Below are 17,520 nucleotides of genomic sequence, written 5' to 3' on the forward strand. Positions count from 1 at the left end.
GACTGGAGGTGACATGGAGACCTTCCCATGGCCATGACTGGAGGTGACACAGGGACAACCCCAGTGGCTGCAGCTGCCTTCCCACGCACCCAGCAGAACCGTGGGCCATGGCAAGCAGAGCCCAGGGAGCAGAGGGAGAGGACAGGAGAGGTTAGGAAAACACCCATTAAACCACAATAACATTTAATGACCTGATCGGAGGAGAGCAAATTACCCCTTTGAAATCCAGTCACCACGAAAAAGCAAATGACATCCAGGGATATGAATTAACTGAGATATTGAGGTGGGGGGAAGAGGGGGGTGAAGCACTTGTAGGGCAGCACACGGACACGGGGCTGCTATCTGAGCACTCACGTTTCCCACAGCCCCATTTCCCATGGGATGCACCCAGCTGGGAGCAGGGCTGGGCGTAATGATGGCAGCACAGCAGGGCTGGTGTGGGGCCAGGAACTGCTCTGCTAGGATGCAGAACAGCCTCTCTCCAGGAGAGAACAGGTTGGGTAACCCCACAGCTCTGCAGTCAGAGGAATGAGCTCAATGGATACGAGCTGGGATTCTACGAGCACTTGGGAAGCCGGGTGCAAGCAATGAGTTTAATTAAACCAGGGCAATCACATCAAAGCTGGTCCCTGCGCAGATACCTTTCTTAAATGGCAGGAATTAATTAATGAGTTTGAGTTAAACATGTTCCCTCCTTATTGGAGTGCAGCCTGAGCGTATTGGAGGTGCTGGCAGATTTGGGAACAGTTCAGCTGCTGCAGAGCAGTGGCTCCTTTGCCACACCTGGGGTCTCAGAGCTCTCCAGCAGGAATAAAGCATGGCAGCCCCCTGAGGTTGGGGTTCTTCTGCTGTGTGTGGGGCTGTGCTTATGGGATGCTGCTGTCTGGAGCAGGGTGTCTGTAGATCTCCTCCCCTTGAAGCTTCCTCTGTGGTTTCCTGGTGCCTTGGAGGATGGCAGAAGTGGGGCTGGTCCTGCTTTAAGTCCAGCTGTAGTGGCAAAGCACTGAGGATTGGAGCTGCTTGGTGAGCCCAGCTGGGCCTGGCCACAGTACAGGTGAGTGGGGCACACAGCTCCCCTGGTGTTTGGCTGTGTCTGCTTGCAGGTAAAAAGCCTCATTTGGGCTATAAAGCAGCTTCTTATGGTCAAGCTGCACCTTTGGGATGTTCATTAAAAACTTGCCTGTGTTTTCCCCTCCAACTCAATAGGATGCTGTCTCAATGTGTTCTGCAGCAGTGCTGATGTTAAGAAATCATTTCAGGTGAAGCCCTGACACTGCTGAAGTCAATGGCCCAGTTCCCTCAGTGCTGGTGTAACCCAGACCCTCTGTAGTCCTTCCCAAAAGCTGCTTTGCTGCTCGAGTTTTTCAGCCATGCCTTGCAGGGAAGATTTTGTTTCCCTTTGGAAAGCATTTTCCTTCACTTTTAGCTTAGTGATTTGGTTCCTTGAAAGCAGGCAGGAAGCCATTGAGGAATGTTCCCCTTTTATTTCCAGATAAGTTTAATTTTCATCTCTGTAGGATGAGGAACTGTATGGAGCACCTGCAGCTGCTATCCATCACAGCAGCAAGCAAATCAAATGGGGGGAATTTCAGCTCTGCCTGACATCCTCCCATCCTGAGCCTGCAATATCAGGTGGGGTTGATGTAAGGAGCAAAGCTCCTCTGTGCTTTAAGGCTGCATGGGAAGAGCTCAGCATGGCCCCTGCAGCTCTGCTCTCCCAGGGGGTGAGGGATAACTTCAGTAAGTCTCAAAGCAGCTGATGTCCCTGGGGCTGTTCCCCCTGTGCTGCCCTCCAGTAAGTTAAGCAGTGCTCCTTTCCCTGCAGCTCTGTGCACAAATGCATCCTTTGCTGGTTAGCTGAAGCCCTGTGCCAGGTCTTTCTCTAGCTGCTCCCATGCACCAGCTGCTTTTCCTACTGGGGGTGGAAAATGCCTCGTGGGGTTTTTCCTTGTGTGGAGGGAGGAGCATCCTTGGGATCCTGTGGATGTGCTCCTCCTGGTTACAGCAGAGATGGAAACCTCGGAGCCCCATGCCCTGAGTTCACCTTCTTCTGGCTGATGTGGCCCCTTTAGAAGTGACGCTGTACCCCAAAGTCCCTCCTCTGGGGACTTATGAGCACTTAGGATGCCCGGAAAGAGGATTTATTCCTGGTGGCTCCTTGCCAGGGGCTGGGCTGCTGCCTCCTGACCCCGCAAGGCTGCCCCTGGTGACACAGCCCCAGGGTCTGGCATGGGAAAAGACGTCAAGGCTGGGAGAAATGGGGCCATGGCAGATGAGGTGCCTGCCGGGTTCAGCCCTCCCCTGGTTCCAAACCCTGCAACCCAAAGCCCTAAGGAGTTTGGGGTGGAGGAGGCTGTGAAGCCCCAGGTTTGGAGGTGAGGTGGTGGGGGGGACCTTCCTTGTGCTCCCCAGCTTCTGTGTCCCCAGGTGAAGGTGCCAGCAGTGCCCTAAGCAAATCCTGGCAGCAGTGGGAGCACACCAGTGTGTTTGTGTAGCTGAGGGCTTCAAGGAAGGGGCAAGTGTGTCATCAGGTTTCTTCTGAGAACATTTTTATTGCTGCTGCAGTCGTTTCCCACCGAGGTTCCCTGGGTCCTGAGGTCAAGTGCTGGGCTTGGAGCCACGGGGCTCAATCCAGCAGCCATCCTCCATGCACCAGGGCTGGGTGCTGAGCAGGGAACTGCAGCAACGAGAGCTGGGAGCCAGCAGCACAACTTGTATGAAGGAATCCTTTGCTGTTGCAGTTCTTGAGCAGTTCAGCTTGCTGTCTGCATCACCTGTGCATCCCCACCCTGTGCTGCTTGGGTACCATGAGCTGTGCTCCTGCACACTGCAGTGATCACATTGTGCCTGGCCAGGCTGTAGCTGCTTATACAACTGCAACGAGCTCAGCTGTTCTGTGCACAAATGTCTGCTCCCTCACTGGGGTGAGAAAATGAGGGGGAGACTTTTCCCTGTGCTCAGAGCAGCCCCCGTGAGGACAGCATTTGGTAGGTTTATGGCCAAGGAGCTGCGTTTGCCATTTCCACCCTCAATCCTAGAGGAAATCCCCATTCCTCTATTCCCCTCTTTCTCTGCTCCTTAGCAGCACAGCTCAACCAGACCTGAGCCACCACCCCATGTGTCCCCACCACTGTCCATCTCTCCTCCCTGGTGGCAGCAGGCATTTGGCCCATGCCTTGCATGCAGTGTGCTGTTGGTGCTCAGGGCTGACACAGCAATGCCATCAACTGTGGAGAATGGAGGGGAGGTTATCAGCCCCCAGCTATCCACAGCTGCCCTTGTTAGCCCTGATAACTGGCTGTGCCCACCTACAATCATGATGCCCTCAGCCAACTGGGAGGAGAAACCCACAGGGAGGCAGAAAGGCAGCCTATAAAACATTCTCTCCTTGGGGATGTGGAGAAGTCTCTGGTGAAGGAGGAGGCTGCACTGGGAGCACAAGATGCTGGCAGGAGGCAGCAGGAGGCTGCAGCAGTGTCTGCTCGTCGTGGCCATTGCATGGAGTGCCGGCTTCTTCCACTCACCAGCCCTGGCTTTGCAGAGGTAGAGTTGTTGCTAAAGGAGCACCATGTGCTGGGTTTTGCCATCTCCTTGTTTGCTTGTTTTTTGGTATTGAGGACCACAGAGCTCTCTTCTCTGTTCCTCCAGGCTGCTGAGAAACACCTTCCCTTCTTCTCCTCCTCTTCTCTCTGGCACTGAGCATACCTCACCCTCCTTGCTTCTCTTCCCCTCTCCCTCTGAGCGCTGCATAGCACAGCAGCACCTCTCCTTCCATTCCAACCTCCGAAGCCAGCACGGCGCTTTCCACTTGCAAAACCAACGAGCTGAGCCTCAGCACATCACGAACCCCCCGTTGTGTGCGGGGCAACCCTACAGCACCGTGTCCCATCCCCGTATCCGCGCATCCCTCCGCTGGGCCGGGACCCGGCGGGCAGCTGCTGCCACCTAGAGCTCGGATCTTCCAGGGCAGGGAGATGCTGCCTCCTGGGGGTGTCCCACAGCCCCCTCCCCTGCCCGCAGGATCGCTCTGCGGAGGATGCCTTCCATCCGGCAGACGCTGCAGGAGATGGGCGTGAAGGTGGCCGACGTGTTTCCCGAGCTGCGGCAAAGGCGAGGCGGGGCGGGCGGCCCCCAAAACGGAACGGCTCCCACCCTCCTCACCAACTACCTGGATGTGAGCCCCTCCCCACGCACGGAATGTTTGTTGCCCCACCTCACGGGTTCTATCAGCCGCAGGCGGACCCAGCCCGAGTCATTCTGCCGGCGCTGTGCTTCTTCCAGACGCAGTATTACGGTGAGATCAGCATCGGCACCCCCCCGCAGACCTTCAAGGTGGTCTTTGACACGGGCTCAGCCAACCTGTGGGTGCCGTCCTGCAAGTGCTCCCCACTCTACAGCGCCTGCAGTGAGTGCTGGGGGTGGGAGGGGGGACACTCCATCCTCACCCTTTGGTTTTCCAGTGGATGTGGGCAAATCCCTTCATCTCAAGGGATGCACGGAGCTCTAGCTGGCCCTGCTGCCCCCTCCCTTGCTGTTTCTGATGCCTTCCTGCCTCTCCCCAGTTTCCCACAGCCGCTATGACTCCTCCAAGTCACGGACATACATAGCCAATGGTACAGGCTTCTCCATCCGCTACGGGACAGGCAGTGTCAAAGGCTTCCTCAGCCAGGATGTGGTCATGGTGAGAGCACACCCTGAATTTTGGAGCAGTTGGCTCTGCTCCCCTTATGAGCACAACCATTTACCCGAAAGTATGGGAGCTCTGCTGGGTTTTACCCCACAATCTCCCAATGCAGAGACCCTTGTGCCCTCCCCAGGTATCGGACATCCCCATCATCCAGGTCTTTGCTGAGGCCACGGTGCTGCCTGCATTCCCCTTCATCTTTGCCAGGTTTGATGGGGTCCTGGGCATGGGTTACCCCAGCCAGGCCATCGATGGCATCACCCCTGTCTTCGACCGGATCCTCTCCCAGCAGATCCTCAAGGAGGACGTGTTCTCTGTCTACTACAACCGGTGGGTTTCAAGGTGCGGAGGGGGTTGCTTTGCAGGGCTGGGCATTGCAGCCTCAGCGTGCTGGGGATGCAGCTTGGGACTGTGAAGAAGCTATGGCTGGGGCTGTGGGACCCAGGCTGGGTGAAATTTTCCTGCAGGAGATGGGCTGGAATGAGGCAGCACAGGAGGCAGATGCACGCCTAAGTAGAGTCTGTAGCTCTTTATCCCATCTAAAGATGGATTCTTTAATAATGAATGAGTCCCAAGGATGCTAGCTGCCATTGCAGCCTGGTCTGGTTGCTGTTTCAGTGCCCTTGGCACTTTGGGATGCAGCCACCCACAGACCACAGGCTCACAGAACATTTCTCTCTTTGCAGAGCTTCAAAGTAAGAAGATGAAAAGCGTGAGCTCTCTGGAGGCAGCACCCACTGCCAGCACCACAGACCCCAGTGCTGGCTCCTATGAGCTCCAGCCCTGGGCTCTGCCCTCACCTGTCCTCAGCACCCACCTGCCCCAATCCTCACCCCTGTGGTCTCACATCCCCCCTCACTAAACCAGGATGGCTCCTGCTTTGCCACTGCTCACCAGGCTGACAGCACTGCATGCTCCCTGCCCCAGGAACCCCAAGTGAAGGAGGGTCACCCCACTGTGCTTTGCACCCTAGGAATTCTCCTTTGAAACCCGGTGGGGAAATCATCCTGGGGGGCACTGACCCAGCCTACTACACTGGGGACTTCCACTACCTGAGCATCAGCAGGAACGGGTACTGGCAGATCAGCATGAAGGGGTGAGGATATGGGGCACATCATCCAAATACTGCCCTGGGCACATAAAGGTGGGCTTGGGAGAATGGGGCTGTGGGCAGTGGGATGCTTTGTACTCTAAGAGGGAAAGGGAGTGGGGTCGGTTCTTCCAGCACAGAGCTGCACTATGATGATGTTCAGCTCATCTCACAGTGCTGGGGAATGCAGAGGGGGAGGCACTGTGGGTTGATTTCCCTTGGAAGCTGCGGTGGAAGAATTTAACCCCTGTCAGCCTGCAGGAGCAGCGTGAGATGCTGAAACAATTCTGCTTTGTTTAGCTTAAAAAAAAAAAATAATAAAATAAAATACCACCACTGAGACCAACAAAAGATACATGATGAAGCCTTGCTTTCGTATCTGAGGAACTTGAAGGGAGTGATCCCAGAGGGGTTGTGTGCTGGAGGCACTGGGATCAGCATGTGCTCTGCCCAGCTGCTGCTTCTGAGCTGCGAACATCACGAGAGATCAGGATTCCCCTCTGTCCCAGGGTGTCTGTAGGGGCTGAAATCTTGTTCTGCAAGGAGGGCTGCTCAGTGGCCATTGACACCGGAGCATCCTACATCACTGGCCCAGCCGGCCCTGTGTCTGTGCTGATGAAAGCCATTGGAGCAGCAGAGATGACTGAAGGAGAGGTGAGCAAAGCCCAGCTGCATCCCCACGTTCTCCCCAGCCCATCCTCAGGCTCAGCGCTGCCTCCTCCTCCTCCTGCAGTACGTGGTTGACTGTGAGAAGGTCCCCCAGCTGCCCAACATCTCCTTCCACCTGGGTGGGAAGGCCTACACGCTCAGTGGCTCAGCCTACGTCCTCAGGGTAAGCTGTGTTCCTGTGTGAGGGCAGGGATGGGACACTGGTGGGGGTGCACTTATCCCTGCATCCCTGCAAGCAGTCACAGAGTGATGCAGCTCGCTGTTTCTCCACGCTCTCACGTGCAGCAGAGATGTCCAGGTGAGGCAGAGCAGCCCACTGCTGCTTCCTTGGGTTGGGGGATATATGGAGCCAGCAGAGCCAGGCAAGGGCAACCCTCTGTGGTAGAAGGGAAATCAAAGCCAAGCACAGGGCACGTGTTGAGCTGGAAATCTCCCTCCTGCCACCTCTTCTACCTTAGAGTCTGCTCCTCTCTGCAGCAAACCCAGTACGGGGAGGACATCTGCGTGGTGGCTCTCTCAGGGCTGGATGTCCCACCCCCGGCTGGACCCCTCTGGATCCTGGGTGCCAGCTTCATCGGGCACTACTACACCAAATTCGACCGTCGCAACAACCGCATCGGCTTCGCCACCGCCCGCTGACCGCCGGGGGGGGGCTGGGAGGCAGCTGGGAAGCAGGGAGCATCGCTGGGGTGAGAGCGATTCGACACGCAAACGAGAGCAGCGCTTCCTTAAAGCACAGCCACCTCCTCTCTGCACTGAAGCAACTGCAAATCCTCGCGTTCTCCCACTCCAAAACCCCCGCTCTGCTTCCCGAGAGCCTCCGCTGCCACGGAGGGGAGAGCGGAGCCCGGGAGCATCGCGCTGAGGAATCAAAGCGGGATCCTGCAGCTGGAGCTGCACCTCCGGGGGCTTTGCAGGGTGATATGCGTTGCTGCTGGCTGGGGCAGAGGAGCTTTGCAGGTTGTAGACACTGTGGAGCGATGTTTGGTTGCTGTTCTTAGATGGGAGGCAAATTAATTGGTGTCATTAGGCTGCTTACAGCGATGGTTCTTTCAGCTGCTGTTAACCCTGCCCCTCTCTGCAATTTAATATTAAACAACCCCAGAGCAGCAGGAAGCTGAGCGTTCTGCGAGGAGGGAGAAATGAGGAAAAGTTCCCTTATGGGAACTGGGGAAGAAGTGTTCTCTGCTGGGATCCACCGCTGTGCTTTAAGCAGGCAGCGCTGCAGGCTGCTCTTCCCTGTTGTGTCAGAGAGCTGAGAACCAGCTGCAAATCTGAGCCCATCCCAAAGCCAAGCAGTTGGCAATGTTCTCATCTCCCCCTGCTTGTGAGCACAGCTGAGCCCTGGGAACACACCTGTAACGAGCACAGCACCGTGCTGCAGGAGCTTCTCCTCCTCACCCTGCCACCAGCAATGGCTGCTGATTTCCCAGAGTGAATCCCGGCGATGGTTGGGAGCAATTCTCCTTCCAGCACAGCATGGGATGCTGCCAGCCAGGCTGCAGCCTTGCCAGCCTCCTTTCCTGCAAGGCCCAGGCTCTGAGCAGTGGCCAAGCTGCCAGTTTTTGCCCTTGGCAGGGTGTTGGGCAGCGTGTAGCCAAGCTTGAGTATTTAAACCTCTTAGCATCAAGCTGTGCATCCCTGGGATGGGGAAGGCACCCTGGGTGCTTCTCACTGCTTTCCATCCCCTTCTGCAGCACTGTGAGGCGGGGAGAAGGGTGAGGATGGCTCTCTGGGGGGGCAGATGGAAGTGACCCCCCCCTCCCCACCCGCTCTCACCCGGTGCTTCCTGAGCACTGTCACAGCATTCAGCTGCCCTGCAGCACAGGAAACCCAGGGAATGGGGAGAGGCAGCCGCGGGGGGGGGGGGGAGGGTCTACACGGATCAGCTCTGGAGCCACAGCCTTACAGCCACAGGGAGATGCTTGAAAGCTGTGGGGCCCATCTGAGACAGGACGCACCTTTGGGTCTGGTTCTGCTCCTTTTCAGTGCAGTGGCTCGGAGCAGCAGGAGAGAAAAACGTTTGGGCTGCTGCTGGCCCTTCAGCCTGGCCATTAGCACCTCTAATAGCCTGTGCCAGGGCCATTTCCTGGTGCCTGCTGTGCAGAGCTGGCTGCAAGGCACTGCTAACCCGCAACTGCCCCGTATTAACACTTGTGATCGTTACAGGCGAGCAATTAGGCCACGCTCGGCCCAGCAAAGAGACCGGAGCAATTACGGCCATCCTATTAAAACTGACAGCGCTCGCTCTATATATAGCAACGCAGGGAACTGGTTTATTTTCTTCCCCTTCCTTGAACGATTTTCCCCAAGTCTCCATGGTCCATTTAGTCGGCTGCAGCCGCAGCCAGCTGTAAACTTTGGAGGGGGCATTCTGTGCTCGGAGCCGTTGTTATTTCCTATGATAATGAACTGAGGCTGCTGTGGTGTCAGGGGGGCCAGCGGGGGGGGTGATGCTCTGTCTTTAACCACTCAACCTCTCTGCAGCTCGCCTGTAAATCCCAGTTGATGGGAGGTGAGTGTATTGCCTGGGTCCGGAGAGGACAGCAATAGAGAACTGATGGAGATTTTAAGATTGTAGAATAGGATTTTTTGATTTGGAAGGGTCCCAGATGTCAGCTTTTGGATTGGATGGGACCCACTGAGTGCAGCTCCTGGTGGAGACGATAGAATTACAGAATATCTTGATTTGAAAGGCACACAGACAAATCGGCCGAGCCCAACTTTTGAGCTGGAAAAGACTGCCTGGATCCAACTCCTGGCTGTGCATCACCGATCATAGGATGCCACCCATTACCTCAGGGCACAACCTGCACCTCGGGGTGCCGCATCCCCTCCCACCCCCATCCCGACCCCCTGCCGCAGCCCTGCTCCAACCTCCTTCAGCCCCCATTTAAGCCCCAAAGCTCAACCCCGATCCCAAATCCCAGCCGCAAAGCTCCGAGCTGACCAAATCCCCCAGAAACGTCAGCGCTGCCGAGAGGCTTCGGAACGCAGCCCGCAGGTGCGCGGGGCGGAGATGCCCGGAGGCGGCGAGCGCAGCGTTCGGAGCGGGGCCGGTGCGGGGCCGGTGCGGGTCCCGCTGACCTCACAATGCGGGCGGGCGCTGGTGCGGGAGGCGGGCGGCGGGAGGCGGGCCGGTGACTCATGGCTTCCCAACGGCGGGCGGCTCCTCCCCGCGGCCGCCGGCCCCGCGGCAGCCCCCGGCACATGGGCCGCGGATCGGGGCGCTCGGAGCCGGGGATGGCCGTACCGCCCGGCCGCTGCCCGGATTGCTGGGATACGGAACGGGGAGGAGGTGGAGGTGGAAGTCGTGGGGTTCCCGGCGTGCTTCAGCTCGGTGTGTTGGTGGATGAAGGAGACGTGCTGCCCGGAGCGCTGCGGCTGATGCGGGAACTGAGACCCAGCTGGGAGCCGGCCAGGGTGAAGACCAAGGTACGGGGGGTGCACGGAGGGGGTTCGGTGGGAGGGGCTGTAGGATGCTGTAGGGCCTGACGTGGAGGGTACGACACACCGGTGCCCTGTTCTCTCAGGGGCTGAGCAGGTGTGCAAAGCTCTTGCACACCGAGCCCCCCCACGCACAGGCTCTGGGGACACCATGGGGAGCCACGGAATGAGGACTGTGGATGCAGAAAGGTCTCTCGGGGCTGGAGGTTGGGGGTCGTGCTGTCAACCCCCTGCATTACCCCACAGGTGCTGCACTGCATGGCAGTGCCACCGGACACCACACGTCACAGCTGCAGGGCTCATGTGGCTTAGCAGCAGGCTTGCGCTTTTACCAGGTTCCTTTGCACAGAGCAAGTTGGGATGGGTGCTGACATCCTGCATGGAGCAAGGCTCACCTGTCCCAAGCTGGCACAGCAGTTCCTGGGAATCAGCAGCCCCCGTCCTCCTCCTCCAAGCCTCTGCTCAGGTGTGGGGTGCAGAAAGGAGGCAGCTGGGGGCTGCAGCACCGTGGGATGCCTTGGGATTGGCATGGAGCAGGCAGGCAGCAGAGCTGGATGCACTCAACCACGCGTACGTGTGCATGCATGTCCTCTGAAGGCACACGCTTCCTGTGTGCCTGGAGTGCCATTAAAAATGTATTAATAGCCAAGTGTAATTAAATCCAAGAAGCTGCAGGAAAATACATACGAAAGGGCAGATGGTAAGGGACAGGAAGCTTGGAGTTCGAGTTCCTCAGGCTGCATAGTTGGGAGGGCAGGAAATGTCCCAGGCACTGTGCAGCACCTCGCACAGCTCTGTGGTGCTTATGGGGAGCCTGAAAGGAGCAGGAGCACAGCTTTGTGGTGGCCAGGTTCTGCCCAGGAATGGAGTTTGCTTTCAGCAGCAGCTTGCGCGTGTTGTGTTTTTAATTTAGAAAAGACCAAAAAAAAAAGAAAAAAAAAAAAAGAAGAAGAAAAGAAAACTTAGGAGACATCAAGGGGAAATCCTCCGGTTGCATTTCTCTCTGCAAGAGGTATTGGGAGAGGATTGGAGCAGTGCGTTGTTCTCAGCTGGTTCCTATTAGCGTTCCTGTTAGCTTCCCTCTGCAGACTGGAGCAGTGCCTGGTTCACACCGCCTCGGTGTGCAGTGTTGGGGCACAGCTGCCTGCAGGGACTGTACCAGGCTGTGCCTGCAGCATGGAAAACCCTCCCAGCGCTTGGGACAGGGTGCAGAAAATAAGGAGGCCGGGTGCTCATCCAACTGCCAAGCTCCTCAGCCCCATGCACTGCATGTTGTGCTGCTCCTCGTCCTTTTGATTCTGCTCCCTGGGCAGCAGTATCTCCATGCTGGTGTGGTGTCACAGTGACTCAACCAGCATAAATACCTCCGAAGGGAAGCAGCAACGCTGAAAGGATTCAGGCATGGCAGAGGGCTCTGCTGTCCCTCCTAGGATTTGTTTTAGCTTTAACTTTGGCAGCAAGGTGCTCTGCTGCAATAAGGGCCAGCGCTGCTGTGGTGTGGTTGGTGCTCAAGGAGAGCCAGCGTGGGCATGGGGACACAGGGCTGCAGGAGGGGGCAAGCAGGCACAGAGCTGCACCTCTTCAGTATCTTTGCACAAGGCTTGGGGCTGCTGCACAGCTCCTGGTGCACTTGCACTTGCTTTCCCCTTACACACACACCGTGCATGAGCATGCAGGTTGCTGCTGAGCCATGTGCGTGCAAGTCTCCAAAATCAATGGCCTGGAATTCAAAGGGGATAAGGCTCTGTAATCCCATTAAATCCACTGGAAAGGGGTGATGGGGCCATGAGGCAGCAAAACAAGGCACTGCATGTGGACCTGGCATGGAGGCAGCGCTGAGCACCTCGAGGAGGAGCTGCTCACCTGTAGATGCACACGTGCAGCTGGCAAACGTTGGCACAGCGCTGCAGCATGTGCTGCATGCTGCATTTCTGGAGCCTGGCAGGGCAAGAAGAGCTGAAATCGTGGTGGGAACACAGATTGGCCGGGTAGGAACTGCAGCTTGGTTGCTTGCAGCATCACCCTGCCCAGCTGCGGGTGTGAGGATGATGGACACCGCAGCCCGTTACGCCTGGCTGTGTAATTCCAGTGCAGAGTTTCCCTCGGCAGGCTGCACAGGGAAGCCCTATATATAGGCACCCCACACAGGAGCGTGAGTTGCCGAGTGAGCCAGCTAAAATTAGCTGTCCCACCCCCGAGCATCGCTGCTCCCTACCACGCACCCTCCAGCATCGCACCGGCTCCGTCTCGCCAAACAGCAAGGAGACAAAGGGAGAACGCACCGGGGATGCTTCCCCTCTCTGTGGCCGAGCATCCTGCCTTTGTGATGGGAACCCAAACCCCTCGTAATACCCATGGAGATGGCGGCTGCTCCGTGCTGCGGCCCAAGGCAGGGTGAGGACCCCGGCGCGGGAGGAACGGGGCCCGCATGTGCGCGGGCAGGCGGCCAAATCGGGGCTCCGGGAGAACAAAACTCTCTTTCCATCTGTGAGGAACCATCAGAGCAATGACAAGAGACGTCCCCAGCAGAGACGTCCCTGCCTATCAGCGACTCGTGGCCCCGCGGGGTGGGTCAGGAGGAGGAGATGGGGTGGTGGTGTTTGCTCAGCCTTGTTTGCTGTGCCATCGGTGGTTTCTGCCAAAAAGGTTTTTTTGGGACCGGTTCCCAGGGTCACTGAGATGCCGGGTGTGCTCACAGCACATCTCACCGCCCCTGAGCAACAAGGTGAAAAACAGCAGTGAGTTTCCCCCCAGAAACGCTCGCAGTTTGGTGCAGCTGAAGCCTTGTGCCCATGCAGGTTGTGCCTGACCCCGTGCAATCTTGTGCCACCTCCCACAGGAGCTTTTCCTGCTGTCCTGCTGCTCCGTGTTCCCCTTTCCCCATTGCCTGTAACTGCCACTGCTGTATCTGTGCCATGAGGAAGGGGGTTCCCAGTGCCCACCCCGCATGGCAGGGACGTGCGGGCATCGCTCTGCCGCCCCTTCTCCCCTGCAGCTCTTCACCGACGGCATCACCAACAAGCTGGTGGCCTGCTACACGGACGAGGACATGGCAGATGCAGTGCTGGTCCGTGTCTATGGCAGAAAGACGGAGCTCTTCGTGGACCGGGAGACGGAGCTGAGGAACTTCCAGGTGCTGCATGCCCATGGCTGTGCCCCTGACCTCTACTGCGCCTTCCAGAACGGGCTCTGCTATGAGTTCCTGCCTGGCATCGCCCTGGGGCCCGACCACGTGCGGGACCCCTGCATATTCAGGTGTGTGGGACCCCCAGTGCTGGGTCGTATGGGGTCAGGGAGGGAGCAGGGGGAAGTGGGACCATGTTTTCAGTTCTCTTCCTGCTCCAAACTGGCACCCGAGGTGCTCCAGTCCTATCCTTCCCTTGCTCAGATCTGGGTGGTGACGGGGTCGGAATTCCCAGTGCTGTGCACCCAGGTGGGGCCGAGTTGGCAGCTGTGATTTTAAAGTTTTTTGTGGAAGGGGATTGCATGAGGATCATGGCTTCAGTCTGAGCTCACCCTGGAAAGGTGAAGCTGTCCCTGATGGGCGTTTGAGATCCTTCAGAGGCTCAGGACTTGCATGGAACAGGGAGTTAGCTGGGCTGTGCGAGTGTTTTGGGGCATCTGTGTTGAGTCAGCTCCATTCCCCAGCTCGGACTCTTAATCACACCTCTGCTCACTTCCAGGCTGGTGGCCCAGGAGATGGCCCGGGTGCACACCATCCACGCCAACGGGAGCCTCCCCAAACCCATCCTCTGGCAGAAGCTGCACAAATACCTCACCCTTGTGAAGATGGACCTCAGCCCAAAGGTACCCAACCCCAGGTAAAGGCAGAGGGATCCCAAAGAGCCAGGCTCTGGCTTGGGCACCCACTGCCCACCCATCTGTAGGTCTTCCTCCTATGGGACGTGGGTCTCCAGGTAAAGCCTCTGCTGGAGTCTGGGCTCTGTGAGCAGGGGTTTGGGGAGTGCTGGCCACCTGTGGTTTGTGGTTCCTCCGTGAACAAGGTTGTGGACAAACCCCTGAGAGCTTGGGGTGCTCATGGGATGGAGGCACCCCCAGCTGCCTGCTGTGCTATGGTTGCACAGCACCTGGGCAGCATCTGACCTGAACCACAGACACCCATGTGCTGTGATCACCCTCCCTGTGAATCTCGCCTGTGTTTTATGCCATCGTTAGAAAAAGATGGAACCCAAAGCCCTTCTTACAGTGGGATCTGAGCAGCAGGGTTCTGTTATCACTGCTGGAAGGGATGCTGGCAGCCCAGCCCCATTTCAAAGCGCTTCATCCCATTGCTGGGAGGGCGATGCCATGCTGGGAGCCCAGGTTCGTGTCAGGTGAGTGAGGGCACATCAGCCCTCTGTGGAAGGGTGCAGGCAGCCCCCAGAGGTGGAGGAGGTGAACGAACCCCAAATCAAGCAAATAATTAACCCTGTCCCTGGGATGGGATGCAGGGCTGTTCCCAGTGCTTTACCCAACGCTGCACCGTACATACAGCCAGTGTGGTAATTATTAACGTGCTCCATTCTTGGAACAGCTGCAGAGGTTACTGAGTATGGGGCCTGGAGGATTCAAAGAATTCCCATCACCTTTGGGTTGGTCTTAGAGATGAAGGGAATGGCTGAGGCCGTGCCAGGTGCCCTGGGGACCACGGAGGATGCACCAAGTACCGAAGCTGAGCTTCCCTGCCAATAACTGCTCTGTGTCACTAATGAACTCATTTATAACATGCACAGAGGGAAGTGGGGGCAACGCTTCCCCTCTGCTCCTATGGGAGATCCCTGTGAGCAGAAGTGATTCCTCCCCTTCCCCTTCCCCAGCCTCCACCAGGACGTGCCCAGCCTGGAGATGCTGGAACATGAGCTGGCCTGGATGAAGGACACACTCTCACAGCTGGGCTCCCCCGTCGTGCTGTGCCACAATGACCTGCTCTGCAAGAACATCATCTACAACAGAGCTCAAGGTCAGTGGCAGCAGCAGAGGGGTCACTTTGTTCCCCTCTCTCCGGTGCTGATGGCTCCAGCCCCAACCCATTGCTTTGCTTTGCAGAGCACGTCCGTTTCATCGACTACGAGTACACTGGCTACAACTACCAGGCTTTTGACATTGGGAACCACTTCAATGAGTTTGCAGGTGAGCTGGCTCCTCTCCGTGGCTCTGAAGCTCCCCCTGGGTTGGGGCAGCTCCCCACTATCTCCCAATCCTCGAGGAATGAAGGAGAGAGCTGCATCTGGACGCAGTTCCTTGAGTGATGTGCAAAGCAGCGTCTCTGCTTGCCCTGATCCCCTGGTTGAGGTGTGATGCCTGCAAGAACTCGGCTCTATGAACCACGTGGGTGCCTCAAATCAGAGGGCTGAACACTCTGTGCAAGCCCAGAGCTGCAGTTGTTTCACTCACATGGGGAGAACACTTCGGCCACATCAGTGTGCCCTGAAAGAGCCGCCCTGTGGCCACCTAAAGCCCCTCTCCTCTTGCAGGTGTGAAGGAGGTGGATTACCGCCTGTACCCCAGCAAGGAGACCCAGCTGCAGTGGCTGCACTCCTACCTGCAGGCCTACAAGCAGCTCACCCAAGGGGGGCAGGGAGGCAACGGGGTCACCGTGTCCGAGAAGGAGCTGGAGGCTCTCTATGTGCAAGTGAACAAGTTTTCTTTGGTGAGTGCTGGAGGTGGGAGGTGGGAAGGAGCTGACTTGATCCCTGTGTTCTCCTTTTCACTCGCAGGCTTCAGGTGCTGCTGGGGGCTGACCCACAGAGCCTGGCTATGCTCAGAGCTGCTGAGCTCCAGGGAAAGGTCACAGATAGTGCTGGGTGAGGACGCTGAGATTGCAGAGTCCCAGTTGGCAACCTGAGCAGCTTGCTTTTGCCAGGAACGTTTACAAAAATGATTTTCAGAGAAGGCTGAAGCAGAGGTCTGACAGCTGAACTGCAGCCCTTTGAACTGAGGCAGGGAGTTGTGTGCTGGGACATCTGTGCTCTGCCCTCATGCCTTCCAGCAGAGCTGTTTGCTGCAGCAGGGACCTATCCCAGCATGGCCAAATCTCATGTTGGCTGTGGGGTCAGGAGAGATTTCCAGCAGCAAAGCTGTACCCTGAGCACTCTGCACTGCTGCTCAGCATCCTTCCTCACCTGGGCTGCCATCCACCTTTGGAGCTTATAGAAATCCACGCTTGGGCTGTGCTGCTTCTGATCCCTGTTCTGTCTGTTGCAGGCATCCCATTTCCTCTGGGCATGCTGGGGCCTGATCCAGGATAAATACTCTACCATAGACTTTAACTTCTTAAGGTGAGTCCGTGCTGAGCTCTGCAGAGCTGAGGGGGCCAATGTCCAAAGTGCTCAATACTGGATGGATCCCAAAACCCAGGCTGGGTGCATGTCTCACGTCCATCCCTCTTTTGGCAGATATGCAAAGCTAAGGTTTAGGCAGTACTTCAAGATGAAGCCGGTGGTCACAGCCCTGCAGATCTCCAAATAGCGGCTCTGGCCCTTGGGACCCTGAGTTATTTTGTCCTTGCTGCATCCACAGCCCTGGCACCTCCCTCGCCTCCTCCCCGCCCAGGGGTGAGGGCAGGTCCCGACGGTGGGAAGGGGGAAGAGGAGCTTTACCCCAGCCACCGATTAAAGGAGACCCTGGACATACCCAAGACTGGACCATGAGATGCTCGAGAGGACCACAGAGAGGTCCCTGCCTACACAAGGACATCTCACCACCGCCTTACAGCGAGCCCGGCTCAGCCCTGCTGCCCGGCAGCCCTGTGTCCTGCTGGCATTGCTACTGCTGGGCCTGGCACTGGGAGGAAATGGGACCCCCCTCATCCATCCATTCAGCACTGAGCACTGCTGGGTTGCTTTAGCTGCCCCGTGCTCACACTGTGCCTACTGGCTTCACTGTTCCCTCTGTCCTCTCTGCCCTGCCTGCTCAGTACTCTCGCCCCTCAAAACCACCCTCCGTAGGTCTGTGTTCACCCCAGAGCTGGGGACCCTTTTCCAAGTGGGACGGGTGCTGCTGCCATCCGGCTCCAGGCTGAGCCATAGCACTGCAAGGCAGCGAAGGCAGCATCCTCAGCAGTGCTTCAAGCACTGCTCTGTGCTCAACCTGGGGCTGCTTCTCCCCACAGCCCCATCAGCTTCACTTGCAGCATCCCACAGCGCAGCAGGGGGGCTCCCAGCCCTGTCACCCCCCACGTGCCCCAGTAATGGGGGGCTCAGTGCAGCCACGGGTATGGAGTGTGGCTGCCCTATCCCTGCACTCTTCCCCCCATCGGTGCAGCCAGGCCCACACGAGATGCCCTGGCAGGAGATGGATGGAGCCGTGCTGTCCCTAGAAGTGGGCACAGCTTTGTCCTCAGCTGGCATTTGGCTGCTGTCCCCTCTGCAAGGATGAGCCCACCCCACTGAGCACTGCCCAGCTCATGACAGCAGTGGTACATCAGGTAGGGGCTGGGGGACACGGTCACTTGCCTTGGCTGCTTGGCACATGCCAAGGGACAAAGCATCTGCCCCCTCTGCCAGGGCACAGGAACCTAACCCAGCAAAAACCTGTGACTTTTGTTGCATCTGGTGTTTGTTTTGGTGCACAATAAAAGCTGCTGGTAGCTGGAAATTGGGGGCCAATGGATCTGTGGTGCCTGGTTCAG

At 57.4% G+C, this 17,520-nt stretch overlaps 2 protein-coding genes across 7 annotated transcripts; both read left to right on the forward strand.

Annotated features, from left to right (window-relative positions):
• The first annotated feature begins 1,066 nt into the window (after positions 1 to 1,066).
• Positions 1,067 to 8,038, forward strand: REN (renin). 4 transcript variants are annotated; one of them, XM_042884191.1, is made up of 10 exons: positions 1,067 to 3,543; positions 4,021 to 4,174; positions 4,282 to 4,405; positions 4,563 to 4,681; positions 4,818 to 5,014; positions 5,371 to 5,379; positions 5,658 to 5,780; positions 6,284 to 6,428; positions 6,508 to 6,606; positions 6,921 to 8,037. In XM_042884191.1, the coding sequence occupies exons 1-10, from the start codon at positions 3,443 to 3,445 to the stop codon at positions 7,080 to 7,082; spliced, it is 1,233 nt and encodes a 410-aa protein (XP_042740125.1). In that variant the 5' UTR covers positions 1,067 to 3,442; the 3' UTR covers positions 7,083 to 8,037. The 4 variants fall into 4 exon arrangements, with proteins under 4 accessions (XP_042740125.1, XP_042740124.1, XP_042740126.1 ...); XM_042884190.1 differs by having other exon boundaries at positions 4,021 to 4,405; positions 6,921 to 8,038; XM_042884192.1 differs by having other exon boundaries at positions 4,021 to 4,294.
• Positions 8,039 to 9,643: 1,605 nt separating this feature from the next.
• ETNK2 (ethanolamine kinase 2) lies at positions 9,644 to 17,486 on the forward strand. Of its 3 annotated transcripts, none has more exons than XM_042884194.1 (8): positions 9,644 to 9,878; positions 12,886 to 13,145; positions 13,574 to 13,711; positions 14,708 to 14,850; positions 14,937 to 15,020; positions 15,365 to 15,540; positions 16,095 to 16,168; positions 16,286 to 17,486. In XM_042884194.1, the coding sequence occupies exons 1-8, from the start codon at positions 9,654 to 9,656 to the stop codon at positions 16,356 to 16,358; spliced, it is 1,173 nt and encodes a 390-aa protein (XP_042740128.1). In that variant the 5' UTR covers positions 9,644 to 9,653; the 3' UTR covers positions 16,359 to 17,486. The 3 variants fall into 3 exon arrangements, with proteins under 3 accessions (XP_042740128.1, XP_042740129.1, XP_042740130.1); XM_042884195.1 differs by having other exon boundaries at positions 9,816 to 9,878; positions 10,240 to 13,145; XM_042884196.1 differs by having other exon boundaries at positions 9,820 to 9,878; positions 12,730 to 13,145.
• Positions 17,487 to 17,520: the final 34 nt, after the last annotated feature.

The sequence above is a fragment of the Lagopus leucura genome, unplaced genomic scaffold, assembly GCF_019238085.1.
Source record: "Lagopus leucura isolate 7727_CA_CO unplaced genomic scaffold, USGS_WTPT01 Super-Scaffold_100043, whole genome shotgun sequence".
Lineage (NCBI taxonomy): Eukaryota > Metazoa > Chordata > Aves > Galliformes > Phasianidae > Lagopus > Lagopus leucura.